At 40.1% G+C, this 17144-nt stretch overlaps 1 protein-coding gene across 5 annotated transcripts in view; it reads left to right on the top strand.

Moving 5' to 3' along the window:
- The window catches only part of MRTFB (myocardin related transcription factor B), a 173514-nt gene that overhangs the window by 92081 nt on the left and 64289 nt on the right, over positions 1-17144 (top strand). The window contains exon 1 of one of the 5 annotated variants that reach the window (XM_019666083.1): positions 16490-16673. The exons of 3 other annotated variants lie outside the window; for them this stretch is intronic. Coding sequence is in view for 1 of the 2 variants with exons in the window: in XM_019666082.1 (XP_019521627.1) it covers positions 16754-16874 (121 nt within the window). In the remaining variant the exon portion in view is untranslated. Of the gene's footprint in view, positions 1-16489; positions 16875-17144 lie in introns of those variants that run through there. One more of the 5 variants, XM_019666082.1, reaches the window with a different exon arrangement.

The following is a 17144-nucleotide window of genomic DNA, read 5'->3' as shown; positions in this document are numbered from 1 at the left end:
AGAATGCTGTGAATATTGTCAAACGCTACCAATAAAAGTAAAAATTGGTATCATATTTCTAGAAAGCCACTGGAAATATGTTAAAGAACCCAGAAAGAGGTTTAAACTCTTTGACCCTGTAATATCTATGACTTGATTCTAAAGAAATATTCTGGAATATTAAATATATTTTAAATAATTTATGTTCAGTGCTGTCCATCTGAGCATTAACCATAGCAGCAAAATCCAAGATGTGATCCAAATATGAATACACATGGGAATAATTAAATTATGGCACATACACAATGATATATTGTACAGCCACTGAAATAATGGCTTTATAATCGAAAAATAAGTATTGGGTGCCTACAGTGAGCCAAAGAAGTAAAAAGTGATTTTGTTTTTAGAGGAACAGTTAATCACATGGAAAAATGTTTACTATAATGCTGAGAGGCGAAAAGAAGGTTGTAAAAAATGTGTGTTCAGCATGGTCTCCATTTTGTTTTCTAAAAATTATATGAATGAAACAATATCAGGACAAAATACTGAGTGGTAGGACTTAGAGTTTACTTACATCCTCTGCTTTTAATCTTTCTGAATTTTAAAAATGGCCAAAAATGAACATGCATTATATGTATGATGAAAGAAGACTAAACCCTAATAAGATATTTTCTGTTTTAAAATTATTTTGAATTGGTAATCCAAACTGTCTTCTAATAGTAACAGCATATAATTCACTGAAATAAATGTTAAGGTATTATAATTCTAGATAAGCAAATATATACCTCTATCATAAAAAGAAGCAAGACAGCCATTGAGAAAGTACGTAACAGTTTTAAAGCATTCTACAGATTTAAGATTGAGAAGAAATGAGTAATTTATTTTATCAGGCTTGTCAACAAATCATGACATTATGACTCTGCAGAATAGATACTCCCTTACCTCATGTAATTCTGATATTATTCTAGGAAATGACTCGGATACAGTGCACACTATCGTCATTCTCTATGTTATTTGGCAAATAAGTTATGCCTGACATTTCTAGTTTAAACATTAAGAATAAAGCCATTTGAAAATAACATTTATTAGATGGCACTCTATTTTAAAGACAAACTTTTCTTTCTGCCCTCTTTATTATATCAGCATGGAACCATGGAGTCTTATGTATTAGTAAATAGTGCTATTTGCTAATAGTAATCCTGTTATTGTTATTTATTCTCATGCTCAAATTGTCTTAGATTCGGCCAGTGGGAGCTGCTTCAAGCTGGCTTCTGTGTCCTTTTCATAGGTCCCATTGTTCTTTGAGTACTTCCTTGCTTTCTGGCACAGCGGGATGATCTAGGCTCAACTTGTACTTTTCCTGCCCTAGCCCTGGAATCAGCCATTTCTCCTCGGAAGTCTGGTTCATTTCAGTGGAGTATTTATAAGTCAAGAACTAGGTGTGTTCATTGCTACTGTTTGTTCATTGCTTCTAGATCCTCTCAGTAGACAGAAATAGGTACATGTTTATTCACATACACACACTTATGTCTCCATCTGTTCCTGTCTGCCTACATTAATGTGAATGAACATTGAACATCAGGCATCCTTACTGATAACTCCACTTTCAGACCCCATCACAGGGTGCAGCCTAGCCTTTTCCCGTTCATATTTGTAAAACCGGCTCCCATCATCCACAGTACATTCGCTCATGTGTTTAATTCTAGAATACACAAATTAGTTTCAGAATTGCTAACTCATACCGCTGTGAAAAATAAATCTGCTAAACTTTATAGTCTGTAAATTATATCTCAATGAAGCTGTTTAAAAATATTTGCTAACTGGAGTTGAATAATTGTTTACATTCTTTTTTTGTCTTGAGCCGAAAGGCATGCAGTCAAAATACTGCATTCAAAGGTTGCTGTGATTGGTTCGATCCCCACTTCAGTGTCTCCATGTCATTTATTTGAAATACAGTTGGGTTCACTTATTTTGTTTGTATTCAGATTTGGGTGTTCCCCCATCCTTGCAGATTTCATTAATTAGTTTTTGGGGGTGTGATATATTAAGGTTCTAAAAGTCAAAACTATACCAAAAAAAAAAAAGTCCTCACTCACTGAAGTGTCACTGCCCACCTGTCTCTCCCGTCCCCCATCCTTCCCATGCTGTGTCCCCACAGACATTGGTTTCTAGTTTATTCTTCCTTTGATATTTCTCCCCTCAAACAAGCAGGTATTATATAAGTGCGTTATCTTGTTTCTCCTTTCTTTACATCGGAGGTAGGCGTCGATCCTGTTTTTCTGTTTGCCCGTTTCACTTAACATGCTCTGAAGACCACCTCATAATAGTGCAGAGAGATCTTTAGTCCTTTTCACAGTTGGATGGTATTCTTTTGTGGATGTGCCATAGTTTACTTAGCCAATCTCCTGTGAGTGAGCATTTAAATTGTTTCCAGTATTTTGCAGGTAATGCTGCAATAAATAACTTTTGGCATGTACCATATTATAATGTTGGAGATGTAGCTTTCAGCTAAATTCTTAAAAATGGGATTGCTAGGTCAAAAGGTAAATGAATGCATTGTTGTGGTTTTTTAAAAGATATTACCGAATTCCTCTCCCAAACGGTCGTACAGTTTGCGTTCCAATCAGCAGTGTATGAGAAGGTTCATTTCCCCACAGCCTCACCAGTGGAATGTGTTGTCATACTTTTTTTTTCCAATCTGGTATTTTATTGTAATTTTAATTGACTTTCTCCAGCTATGAGTAAGGTTCAACATCTTTTTGTATTAATGTGTGTGAAGTGCCAGTTCACAGTCTTTTTTTGGAGTAGAGTGTGAATTACCTGTTCATTTCTCTGTCAGGCTTTTAAACTTTAATTTTTAAAGAGTTATTTATGTATTAGGGAGACTAGCCCTTCCTCTTCAATTTTTTTTAAAAATATGGTCAAATTTTTAGTCTTTTATTGCTTTCCGTTTTGAGGTCAAAGTTAGAAAACTTTTTCGTATGTGCAGGTTATGGAAGGATCCCATCTGTATTTACTTAGAGTACTGTATGGTCTGATTTTAAAAAGATTTGTATTAAAAATAGTAACATACAATATTATATTAGTTTTCAGGCACACCATAGTCATTCAACATTTGCATACCTAAAGACATGATCACTTTGATAAGTCCAGCAACCATCTGACACCATACCTGATTTAAGAAACTTTTTATCCCTGATCTACTTGAAGTTTAATTTTATCTAATAAGGCTCTTTCTCCCTCCCTAAGGCACTTGTTTTTCTCTTCTGTGTTTTCCTTGGTTTTCTTTTGTCCATATGAACTTAACCATCAACTTGTCTAGCTCCATTAAACAGCTTGTTGGTGTTTTTATTGAGATTGCTTTAAATTTGTAAATGAACTTACAGAAGAAAACTAATGTTTTTGTGATACGGTATTATCCCATTTCAGAACAAGGTCTGTCTTTCTGTTTGTTCAAGTCTGCTTTTGTGTTTTTCAGGAGTTTTGCCCATTTCTTGTTTCTCCCTCGTTTCCTTCTTCTGAGTCGCTGTCACTAGCAGGGTTCCCTCCACTCTTCCAGTTTCCAGCTGCTTACTGTTTGTGGATCTGAAGGCTCCTGGCTTCTGCATGTTTGAATTTATGCTACTTGAAGTTTGCCAGGTTTCTTGAATTTGTAAGTTTATGTATTTCATCAAATTTGGGGAATTCTCAGGCATTATTTTTGCAAATATCTTTCTGCCGCCTTTTCTCAGCCCTCCTGTGGAACTCCAATTGCACATGAGATAGACCCTATGATATCATCCCCGGGGTCACTGGGACTGTTCTTTGGGGTTTTTTTAATCTTTTTTTTGTCCTCTTAGGTACGTAGTTTATTTTCATTTTCATTGATACGGTTTATGGATTTGAATTTTTCTCTGATCACTGCTTTAAATAAATGCCATGGATTCTGATTATACCAAAAAAACCCTATTTTTAGAAGTTCTTTCATTTCATTTTTTCCCCCCTTGTTTCTATGAGCTAATAGATGTTACCAATTTTCATATACAGGCCTTTTTAATTTTTTCATTTTGTTAGTTTCTAGTGCGTATTGTTTCTAATATTTTTTATTTTATGGAGCTTGCCCAAGTTTTTTTTGTGACCTAATGTGTGATTGTTTTAAATATTCCATGTATATTCAAGAAAGTGTCTTTATCATCAAGGTGTAAAGTTCCCCACATAGCAATAAGATTTCCTTCTCGATTATGCTGTTTTTTAACCTTGTGTCTCTCTATATTCTTATTTGTCGTCTACTTCCTCTGTACTGAGAGTGGCCGGTTAAAGTCTCCTGTTATTTGCAGATTTCTGTCTATATCAAATTGCATCTCCTGGTTTTGTTTTGTTTTTGTTTTATAACCGTGGTTATGTTGTTTTGGGCATAATCACGGCTGTTATATTCTCATTATTGATTATGGCTTTTAGTATTAAAAGGAGACCTTCTTTGTCACATATAATGTTTTTTTACTTGAACTCTCTGTTTTCTTTGTTCGGGAACACTGCTCCTTCCCCATACTGATCTGTAGCACCAGTCAGTCCACCCGACTCATAGGGGTCCATCAGCCACCTACAGCACACACTCGAGACACCGTTGTTCTTACACGTGGGATTTATTTCATTTTATTTATTTTAATGGGTAAATAGGTTTGTTGGTTTGGTTTTTCTTTCTTTTTTTAAAGATTGTTTAGGAGCAATTCTGCTTCTCAGTTGCTTTCAGATTTTAGACCCCAGATAAATAATCTTCTATTGCATTAAAGTTTTTTAAATAGCAGAGACAGTTTAGAAGTTATCATATTACATAAAGGAATTTCTCTGTCTGTTCCCACAAGTACCAATGTGTTTTTTTAAACAAATTTATTGAAGTATAATTGACATACAATAAATGCACATATTTAAAATTTTCAACTTGAGGAATTTTTGACATCACCACAATAAAGATACCATTTTCATCACCCTTAAGAATGTCCTCACGCCCCTTCGTAATCCAGGTCTCTGGCCACCACAAGTCTCTAGGCAACCGCTGATCTCCTTTCTGTCATTACAGATTAGTTTCCATTTTCTACTATTTTTTTATATGGAAATATATGTACATGTGCTCTTTTTTGTCTGGTTTCTTTCATTTGGCATAATTATTTTGAGATTTATTACTATTGTTGTATGTTATTCTTTTTATTGCTGAGTAGTATTCCATTGTATGGTTATACCACTATTTATTCATTCACCTGTGTATGGATGGCTATTTGCAGTTTTTGGCTGTTACACATAAAGCTGCCAATGAAGTTCTATTGAAGAAACCATAATTTCTTCAAAAGCTAAGCATACACCTACCATATGACAAAGCCTCTATACAGAAGAAAGGAGGATAAGTATCTACACAAAGATTTACATATAAATGTTCATGACAGATTTATTCATAGTAGCGCAAAACTGGAAACTACTCATGCCCATCAACAGATGAATTGATAAACAAAATGTGGTATGTCCATACAATGGGTTATTACTCAGTAATAGAAAAGAACCAACTGCTGATATATTCAACAGCGTGGGTGAGTTGCAGAATCATTAGGCAAGGTGAAAGGATTCAAACACAAAAGACTACACACTGTATGATTTTGCTTACTTGAAATTCTAGAAAAGGAAAGCTAAGCTATCACGGTAGACAGCAAGCAGATCAGCGACGATGTGGGGCTGGGTGTAATAGAAGGATTGCTGCAAAGGGGCAAGAAGGAACTTGGGAATGCTAGAAATGTTTATCTCGGATGTGACAGTGGCTTCACAGGTGTGTGCCTCCATCACAGCTCACCAAATTACACCTTTCCATGGGTATATCTTATTGTCTTCCTACCTCAGTAAGACTGATTTTTAAATGCCTGCTAGGCACAACCAAATAATCATAACAAGTATTTCTAATTGTTAGTTTATTTTAAGGAAGATGCATATCATCTAGTCTGGACTCTACTGGGTATAAGAATTTACTCAATTAAAGAGAAACTTGACCATATGAACACGTTTACAGCACTGGACTAGATCTCACAGGAAATAAAAGATGAGTGAGATGCAGTTCCAGCTTTTGTGAAATTTACCGAGGTGGAGAAGGGAGGTCAGGAATATGAAAAGTATTCAGACGAGTGCCAAGAGAAAGCATAGAGGAGCGGTTAAAAGCATCCCGTCTTTCTCAACTAAGGCTCTGGGAGAAGATCAGTCTTTACTAATGTGGTTAGAGGGACTGTTTTCTCAATTACCCCAGGGATGGCATAGCTAATACCATTTTCGATACATAGGAGAGAAGTTCTTTCATTCTAGACAGTGGATGCCTTTGGGCAGTAGGGCTTAATTCTCTCACAGAACCCACTGTGAGGAGCTAGTAGCCTGAAACCTGCTGTACTGCCTATGTTCAAAACCTGTCCTACTCCTTAGAAGCTGTGTAGCCGCACAAGTGAACCTGTCGGCGTGTCACTGTAACATGGAGATAGTAGTAGATCGAGTGATTGGGGAGAGAAAACTGAATGAATGTATTTACAGCACTAACACCACACATACAATTAGCGCTCCAGTGCACAGTGACATGTGATCATCTTCTCCTTCATTATCATCCACAGAAGGCTGAGTCCTCCCACGACAGGTATCACGGGTGTACAGAGTGCAGAGGAAAAAGACCTGACAGACACCCTGGAAATCTTCTCGGGGAGATTGGTACTGGAATTAACTCTTAAAGATTGCTTGAGCACGCTTTTCCATGGGCAGGGATCAGAAATAGGGAATTGCAGGCAGAAAGTAAACCTTGGGCAGAGACAAGGAAAACTCAGCATATTTAAGGGTGCTGAGCAGTTTGATTTATCTGAAGTGTAGGGGACATGTCAGAGGCTAATAACGCTGCTCCAGAAAGTGGGTGACAAAGCATCAATGGCTTTGTGTGCCAAGCTAAGAAACATGAGCAGAATTAGGTTGAGTATGGGAGAGGCCCGGATGAGTTTTGGTCAGCTGAGTGACATTCGTTTGTTTATGCCACAGCATTAATTGAGCAGTCACAGTGTCCCAGCCATTGGGTCCGCAAAGATGAGTAAGACAGCGTGGATTGGTTTTGAAGTACATTGTCTGGAGCTGGACTAGCCCAAGGTCTAGGCCAGCTAGTCACTTGCCCTTTGTAAAAACTTTTTGTTTTTCCAAGAACGTCAGGCAAAGCCGATCTTATAAAACCATAGATGATTTAGTCCTGAGTATAGCGTATAATCTTAAAATCAAGGGTATCTTAACTGTAGAAGATTTAGAAAGCCACTGAGAAAGCAAGAAGTGCATGATCCCGAGGGTGGGGTGTTGTGTGTCTGTGTGTGCACTGGGGGCATTTAGAGTTTATGGTCGATGCCAGTGCAAAGGACGTGATTAATAAGGGAGGGCGTTTAGAAATAGTCAAAATCTTAAGAGGTTAGAAAAGAAAGGAGTGCAGGGGACTGCAGACATCTCGGTAGGCACAAAGGATCTTAGTGGAGAAGTGTGATTTATTGATCACTAGTTTGTAAGTGAGTAGAAGCAGAGCCTCTGGATTTCCTTTGGCCAGAAAAACAATTACTTTTTCCTCAAAGACTGGAGATAGAATGGGAGCGAGATATGGACTGGAGCTTAATGTCTGAAGACCTCAATCTGAGTTAATACAGGGACCCAAGGTACTTGCTGAGAAAGGCATGAGGGTGGTCATGTAGTGCGGTCTTGAGGGACATGGAAGTGTTTTGGGGACAGTGACACAATTAGTTCAAAGTAGAGTCAGTAAGAGATAAAGGAAGCGTTTTCGAGTATATGTGAGGCTATGACATAAGGTTATGGGTTATGATGGTCACCCTGCCTCTTTAAGTCCTAAAGCTGTGTTGGTGTTATCTCCACCTTAGTCATGACTCCGAGATGGCAAAATAAGCCACCAGAGCAGGTAAACAAAAGCAAATGTTGAATTTCCACATCAGGGTAACGTTGTGAAAGCAAGCTGCAGAGGAAACAGGTCCCTCTCCCCATTTTAGTTGCACCATGAACTAGTGTTTCACGGACTTAAGAAATGCACAGACCCTTTAGAAACTATTAGGAGATGACTTAATTTTTATTAGTATAATGTTGCTGAATTATGTACAACCACAAATGAAGTATAAACTCCTTGAGCTTAGCACTTTTCCAGCTACAAAACAGAAACTCTTTTGCACATTATTTACAAAACTCTACAAAGCTAATAAAACTTAATTCACATTAAATTCACTGTGACATGAGGCATGTTTTGCATCAATGTGACTGCTGCTGGACGTCAGCGATGGTGCTCACTCCTCTAGCGCAGGCTCAAGCCTGCACGGCCCGTGCCGGCCACTCATGCTCCCACCCCATTTCTCTGTTCAAACTACTGTGGGCTGCATCCCGTTTTGCTGTCCCTGGACTTGGCTATGTCGTCAGCACAATGTCCAGCTCTCTCTACACTTCATTCTTACATGGCAACACTTCGGTGTTTGTCAAGGTTAACAAAATGAAAACACCAACTTTTAAAACTTTCATAAAGAAGGCATTTAGGAACACATCTAAGAATCTATGTGTAGATTCCTGGTATCATGACCTAGTGTTCTGTTTTAAAATTTATTTTTCAATTTCAGTGGACGAGCAATACTACATTTCAGGTGTACAACATGATGATTAGACATTTATGTAACTTACAAAGTGATCACCACAATAAGTCTAGTCCCCGTCTGACACCACACATAGTTTTTACAATAGTACTGACTATATTCCCTGTGCTGTACTCTACATCCCATATACTGGGGTTTCTGTCTAAATCCCTTCCCCTTTTTCACCCAGCCCTCCAGCCCTCCTGCCCTTTGGCAACCATCAGTTTGTTCTCTGTATCCATGAGTGTGTTTCTGTTTTGTTTGTTCATTTATTTTGTTTTTTAGATTCCACATATAAGTGAAATCATGATTTTTGTCTTTCTCTGAGTTATTTTACTTCGGTCCATCCATGCCATTGCAGATGTCAAGATTACCTTCTTTTTGATGGCCGAGTAATATTCCATTGTGTAACGTACGACATCTTCTTTATCCAGTCAGCTATTGATGGACACTTAGGTTTCTGCCATATCTTGGCTATTGAAAGTAATGCTGCAGTGAACATAGGGGTGCATATATCTTTTCTAATTAATGTTTTGGGTTTCTTCAGATATACGCAGAAGTGGAATTGCTGGGTCATAAGGTAGTTCTATTTTTAACTTTTGAGGAGCCTCCATACTGATTTCCATAGTGGCTGCACCAATCTGCAGCTCCACCAACAGTGCACGAGGGTTCCCTTTTCTCCACATCCTCGCCAACACTTGTTGTTTGTTGGTTTATTGATGATGGTCATTCTGACAGGAGTGAGGTGGTATCTCATTGTGTTTTTTATTTGCATTTATCTGATTAATGACCCTGAGCATCTTTTCATATGTCTGTTGGTCATCTGTATGTTCTCTTTGGAGAAATGTCTGTTCAGGTCCTCTATCCATTTTTTAATTAGATTATTTCTTTTTTGAGTGTTAAGTTGTATGAGTTACTTGGCCATGGTTCAACACCCAGGGGCAATTTTTCTATTTTATTATTCCATTTAAGTGAAAAAGTATCAGCAGAGTTCTCTGCATGTATAAAAATTTAAAATTTCATCTAAAAGTGAAATTTCCAGTAGTAGGAACTCACCAGAAGGTATTAAGTGCCAAACCAAAAAATAATGCCCTTTACCTGCAGTCCGCTGTAGCCTCACGGGGCGTGGTTGGAAACTGTAGAACGTGTGTGTGCGTGTGTGCGCGTGCGTGTGTGTGTCTGTGTGTCTGTGTGTCTTGCCACAGTAATCCCAAGCCTAGGTAACATGCAGCCATAGAGGATAACAGAAGGGAGATCATTCCAGAAATGTGTCCTAGTAGATCCTAACATTTGGGAAGTGCCCCATATGCTTGTGCAGGGTATTGTAAATGCATTTTTTCCTAATTTTTGTAATCGCGAAAACAGCTGTTGCTGTTGTTGTCACCGTTGCATTTCTATAGATGAGGCAGCACCAGCACAGCAATGTTGCCACTTTTTCAAGATCTCACAACTGCACTATGTTTAATTCTGAAGTCGTGTTCCTGCCACAAAACTATCCTGCCTCTAACCTTCATAAATTCATCTGTGATGTTATCCATCTGAAATTCAATTACCTATTTTTTAAAATACATACCTCTGAAAATCACATATTAATTTAGAAAAAAAAGGAGGGGAAAGGCATACAGGCTTTTGGTTTTGGTGAAAAGAATGTTGAACTCAGAAAACCCAGATTAAAGATATGTGTTCACTAGTAGAGCAACATGGAAACACATCGTTTCATATCTGAACTGCAGTTTCTTTCTTTCTTTTTAAACAAAAGTATGAATACATGTTTCCTCTACCTCAGAAATGCTGAGGATCAAAAGATCCTCAAAAGATACGCGAAATTTTGTAATCTAAAATCGCTATCACAGGTAAGCACCTGCTATTGTCTCATTGAGGGGTCCCACATACAGTTCATTATCTTATTTTTTCTCAACAAAATAGGGAACGTTGGTTTTCTGTCTTGTAGATTAAGCATTCTCAGCAGAGTGAGAATTGGTTCTTGGGGGATAGGCCCAAATCTAAGGAAAGCTCTTTGTTGTCATCTTCCAGCCAGTCGTCTGTATTTATATGTGTATAAGTAACTATGAAGCTCAGAGATAGAGTCAGGATGTGCATTACTGTTTTAAAGCTTACAGAGAGCACTAGAGTCATCTCTTGGTTGTCCATACGAAAGATCTGGGCAGCTGAAGACACAGGCGCCTGTCACTACGTACCGTCAGGTCACTGTGCTTGAGCGGTGCCATTGTCATGTGATGACCTGACAGATGAGGTATGACATGTGTCCCTCTGCCCACCTGCCCCTGGCCCCAGCTCCCAGGAAGGCTCTTCTCTCAGTCGAAGCAAAGCTCAGTCAGCAAACCGCTGATGGTAAAGCCCCAGTCCTGGAAAAACTCACCAGAGCTGCAATCCCCGTCTTCAGGAGGGGAAAGCAGATACAGAGGGCAGTGCCATCTGTGCCAGGCTTGTCTGTATTCAGGATGGAAGATGACAGTAAGCCCAAATGACAAACCAATTGAGTAGGCCGTTTCGCCTTGTTGTAGTGTTCAGTTATGCTGCAAATCATTGATATTCCTTAATTGCTCAAATCATTGATATTCCTTCAAACTCTTATTATCTTAGAAATGTCAGAAAAATGTATCCTTCCTCATGAAACAGTGGTTTTCATAGAAGCTAATTTGTTGATCTCTTTATACTGACATACTATATGTGTGATATCCATGCATTTAAAAAATTAGAAAACTGAAGGACTTTGAAGGTATGCTGTCTAATTTCAGATATAGCTGTCTTTAGTCATCCTTTTTTACAAAAAATATTTTAAATTATCAGGATTATTAAGTTGGGCTTAGTAATTATATTGGGTACCATTACCATTGAATATCTAAAGATGAATTTTATAATGGTGTTTTATAATGAAAAAAGGAGAAAATTAAAGATCAACTATGTATTTTTCTAAAACTGTGGTATCCTTAGCAGAAAAATTTAGGCATAACCTCAACAGACGTTTTTCTCCCTAAATGCCTTGAGCCTAATTGACTGTCTGTGTAAATTTTGTAATGTTGCGGTTCAGAGTATGTGAAGGAAACCAGCATCCACTTCTGTGATTGGCTACTTGAGGACCTGTTATAAAGTACCCAGATGTGGAAAATGCAAAGGAAAAACCATTGCCTCTCAGTCACAGTGTCAGGAATGCCACAAAAGAGATACTTAGCAACCTCAGTATTTAGCAGTTTCTTTGCACTCGGTTAGTAATTACGTCATTAGTTACTTTTGAAAGTTTTCACATTGGTCAGACATTGCCCACTTGGTAATACTCTCAGGTTTTTCCTCATTGAAGTCCAGCTCATCGCTGCGATAATCCTTTTGATCAACAGTTTTGTAAGCATAGATGGACCCTGCCAAGTTTTTTGTGTAGGTCCCTTGAGCCGTGTTTGTTTCTGTTCTGATTCCCTGAAGCCTTTCTTGGATTGTTCCCCATCTTCAAGCCATACAGTTTTTCTCACGCTTATTAAATATCTGCACTTGGGGTAGTGGGAACATTGACTTGATTTATGGTCCTCGGTTTCACACTGAAACCGCGCTTTTGAGTGTGTACACATGAACCCCGCAGAAGCAGATTTATCATAGCCAAAGTGACTTTAATCACCTCTTATTTGAAATTAAGTGTCAGTCGTGACAATAGAGGCAAATGACACTGAAGATGATGTAGCACATTGAGTCAGGAACAAGGGCAGACCTACAGGAAAGCAATTCCTGTGGCAACTGGGGGCTTCTCTTACTCAGAGAGAAGGCAGAACTCCTTCCACCCTTCTTCCTAATTAAATCAAAAGACATTCTGTGGGGCCATGCAAAGCAGCTGCCTTGTGGGACGGGGGCAGTGACCCAGTGTAGGGCTTCAGAGCATAGGGTTTGGCTACACCAGTGACAGTAAGGAGATGAACAGCATATCCATGAGGAGGGGTGGCCAGAGGCCACAGGGGACCAGGTTCTCGCTGTAGGGAGAAGAGGGTCATAAATACAGAAAAGGGAGAGAATGAGAGGGAACCTGTGGCATTGGATTAGCGTCGGAGGCGTCGGGGAACTCATGGTTTTCAGCGTATAAGATAAATGTAAAGGTATATAGTTAAATAGAGATCTACGTTTTACATCTGTTAATATGAAGAGATGCAAGCATGTGTGTTTGCACACACACATGCACATAACTCACCGACAGCCCCTAACTCATCTACAGAGTGGGCCTGGGAAGAGTGACTCCCTAAGCTGATGAGCACACCTAGCATTCACATCTTGGTTTCTCAGTGGAGCAGGAGACAGAAAAGGTGAGCCCAGGACATCTTGTGCCAGAGAGTGAGACAGGTGCTTAAAGAATGATGGGTCATGACAGTAGGAAACTGAAGCCAGCCGGAAGCTGTACCCACTGAGCAAACCTGGAATAATTTGCATCAAAGTAAAGCAGGATAGGAACATGTTCTAACCCACTAAATAAAACAGGACTCCATGAGTCCATGGTGATATAAATAGATTCTGTAAACTGGATAAAGAAAATTATTTTCCTTATAGTAGGATGTGCCACTAATAAATGTAGAAAGAATGATAGAATTTTCAAAATCACCATTTGACAATCATCATAGTAATAAATAATTCAGCCCCAGAAAATAATTACGAAGAGGAAAAGCTTTACAATGAAGAAGGCTGGCCAGTACTGTCTTAATCAGTTAGTGAAAATAAACATTATCAATTATGAGACAGATTGGATTTGTGCACACCCTGATAGGATGCAAAGAATGTGTCATTAACTTGGTGGCATTCCTGCCCAAAATATCTCTACCTGAATCCAACCATGAAGACATACTAGACAAACTCAAATTGAGGGTAATTTTACAAAAGAATGTGCCTGGAATCTTCAAAATTCAAGGAAAGCAAAGTAGAGACTTCATAATTCTGTGCCGCTTGTGTTCCTGCTCTGGGTCCTTTTGCTGTCAGGGATGTTGTTGGGACAATCGGTGGAACTCGAGTGGAGTCTGTGGATTAGATAGTAGAGATATTCTGTTAACTTCCTGGCATTGATGGTTATATTATGGTTAGATAGGAGCATAGCCTTGTTTGTAGGAATTACACACCCAAGCACTAGAAGTAGAGAGGAGGTATCATGTCAGAGCCTACTCAAAGACAGTTCAAGAAAAAAAATGCTCTGTGAACTTGAAAGTATTTCAGATTTTTAAAAATAGCAAAACAAATGTTCTATCATTTTTACCACTAGAGATTATTTCCATTCAAAACTACAGAGACAAGACTTTTGATACAAACCTACAGCAGGACAATGTATTTCCTTATTACAAGTTTTGATATTTATCAAGTACAAAAATAATAAACTTACAGAGAATCCTTAATTGAAGAGAACTGTTTTATTTTTTATCCCACTCAACACACATGCAATACATACACACACACACACACACACACACACACAACATACAAAGCCAGTAAAGGATTTAAGGTAACTGGTGTAGCTGTGTATCCACTCAGGTTTCTAAAGTTGTGGCCTAAAAACAGCTGAACAGGATTTTTAAAAGCAACATCCTGAAAAAGAGAATGTTGGGGTTTATTATTTTTGTTCTTTTTGCAAGGTAATTAAGAATGTAGGCCCTGGAGCCAAGCTTCCTGTTTGGAATTCTGACCAGCACTTACAAGATACATGACCTCTGACTAAGTATTTGATTTTTCCAGGCCTCAGTTTTGTCATCTGTAAATCGGGATGATAATGTCAAACTCATAAATTGGTCAACAGAATCGGTGAGATAATACAGGAAAAGCCCTTAGTCTGTGTAAGCGCTAAGTAAAACTGGCTGCTGCTGCTATTACTTCAAAAAAAGTTCAAGTGCTTTCACGAAAGCCTTCTTGTAGGATTATGTCGGCTTCCTTCTCCCTCCCCAGGAGGAGAATCATTAGGCGGCCATAAAACTTGGGGCCATAAAACTTACGGCCTCTGCAGTTAAACCTGCCCCAGGACCCAGCTGGAGCCTGGAAACAGAGCATGCTAGAGGACAGCAGGCATTTTAATGCAAAAGGAAAGAGGCTTCCAGACTTGCCGCTTATGAGCCTTGTAACTTCGGTCTCGGTCTGTCAAATGTCTATGTACAAGTAATGATGGAGCTCCCAATGGCTGTTGGAGGCGAAATGACGATACAGGTTGCAAAACTTCTAATAAAATGACCAACCTAAAGAATGTCCTCAAAAAGTGATGCTCATTTTCCTTACTCTTTTAAAGGTGCCGGAACAGTTCATTTAGAAGAGTTAAAGGGCTGAGGATCAGAAATAGTGGCAGAGCATCTGAGGGCATTTCTGAGAGGTGTGATAAGCTCGATGTAGCTGTTGTTCCTGCTGAGGTTTAGACTCCCAAGGATGGGTTTAAATTGCTTCAGAAGGAATTTCAGTTGACAAGAAGCATGTCATGTGTTGTGTAATCCCATTCTCGAGAGTAGCTGGAGAAGGGCAGATAATTATCTTTCTAGAACAGCACGGGGCTCGTGCGTACCAGCTTTGGAACGAGGGACAAAGGACAGACTCTTCATCTAGTTCCCATCTGTGTTGAAATGGTGAGGAGAATATTGCCTGTTCTGGCTGTAAAAATGGAAGCCTTTCTTATCCTGCGGAAGGATCGTGTCAGATGCACAATCAAAATGTTTTTCTTTTAAAGAGGAAATGTGCCTCCTTTAGAGAACATTTAGTTCGTCTAAAATTCCCCACTCTTGGTCATTGATCTAGGACTTCTTTAGAGCTCTTGTGGATTATTACAAGTTTTCCTGTTGCACTTTCTTCTGCTTTAATCCATTCACTCAATCATGCAACATGTATTTATTGAGAACTCCCAATATCCCGGGCAGTTCATTAGATGTTGGTTATAAAAACGTGAACAAAACAGGTCGCTCCCTCGTGGAAGAGGACTCAGTCTACTGCCCTTAAACCTCTGATGGGCTTGTGGAAGCTCTTTGCAAAGGAGCCATTAAAACAATCAGATTCTTTTGGCCCCAGCTACAGATAAATGTATGCTTGGGATCTACGAAAACAGGCTTAGCTCCATGTCTGCCCGGTACAGCCATCCCCAGAGGTTTCCTTCCCCCAGGGTCCCTGTGTCCAGTGGCCGGCACTCTGATTTGCAGTAGAGGCACCCATTCTTGATAACTAATGTGACATTAAACTTGGGCTGGTCGCTGGTTGAATCTGTTATGAAATAGAAGCTCTCGGCATCTCTGTTTTTAACTCCGGAGAGGAGGTTTCCTTAGAACAACAATGGCGATATTAACTCTCTCGGCCAACTAGTGGCATCGAGGAAAAGTGCTGCTCAGGTCTGAGCTGGCGGTGCAGAAAGCTGCAATGACAGTACACATGTGTCCCCATTACAAAGGGCACTGCTTTGCCAGGGAGAGCCAGGCGCCGCAGAAAGCTCAGCACAGGAGAACTTTGGTGGTGCAGTGCCTGCCTGGACTCAGATAGGCTCCCAGCAGGTTTATGCGGCGTGGTACCTCTGCTGAGATAAGCCCACCACTGCTGAGATAAGCCCCGTTTCCTTCAGATGCCCTGGGCTGCCGTTTGTTTAGCTGGAGAACTTAATGAGTAATGAATGTGCTGGTCTGGCCGATAGAAAGTATTTCCACCGCCTGCGGCTGTGTTTATAGAGAGCGGGAGCAAGACCACAGGCAGTGATTTGTCGTCTTAGGTATCAGCGAAGTCTTCTCTTTTAACAACTAGAGGATTTATTTTTAACTGCTTGACTCAGTGTTTGTCAGATGATTCGGACCGTCAAACTGTAGATTGAAGTGCCCTGCGCTGGGGGAGCTGCCGTGGCAAGGGAGAGGGGGCTGGCTGCGAGAGGGGGCGGGACTTGAGCATCGTGCCTCCCTGGCTGTGCCTCTCCATGTGGGAGAGAGTTGAGGGCTTCCAGCAGCATGACTGTCTGTGCAGGTCGGGCTGGGGACTAAAGGCTGATGGCTGCCTTCGGCTGCTTCAAGACCTAACTGCCCAGTGGTGACCGGGGCCTGGTGAGGAGGCGCTCAGGACCCAGGGACCAAGGTATTCTGAGCGCCGGCCTCTGCTGCTCGGCAAACTGAGCTCTCCTGCTGGGTGCTGCCTGTCTGCAGACGCCTCTCACCATGATCGATAGCTCCAAGAAGCAGCAACAGGGCTTCCCAGAGATTTTAACGGCTGGGGATTTCGAGCCATTAAAAGAAAAGGAATGCCTTGAGGGGAGCAACCAGAAAAGTCTCAAGGAAGGTCAGTCTGTCTGTGGACGGGGCAAAACTGCCCGGTTTCTGTTCCCATCCACCAGGCTGAGCGTGTGTCCGCGTGCCATGCTGTGTGACTGCTCTCTGTGTTAACCCCTGTCCCTTCCAGGCTTTCAGTTCTTTGAAACGAAAGCTTAATGCTGTCCTTGGTGAGCTCTCTCTAAAGATTCATTAACTGATAGAACTCGAGGGATTTGGCAATAATTACTACAGTAAGGGGACTTAGGAAGCCAGTCCTCATTTCAGTAAAATCCTTCAT

The sequence above is a fragment of the Hipposideros armiger genome, unplaced genomic scaffold (genome assembly GCF_001890085.2).
Source record: "Hipposideros armiger isolate ML-2016 unplaced genomic scaffold, ASM189008v1 scaffold_460, whole genome shotgun sequence".
Lineage (NCBI taxonomy): Eukaryota > Metazoa > Chordata > Mammalia > Chiroptera > Hipposideridae > Hipposideros > Hipposideros armiger.
Note: the sequence above shows the minus strand (reverse complement) of the source record. Positions and strands in the feature narration are given on the sequence as shown.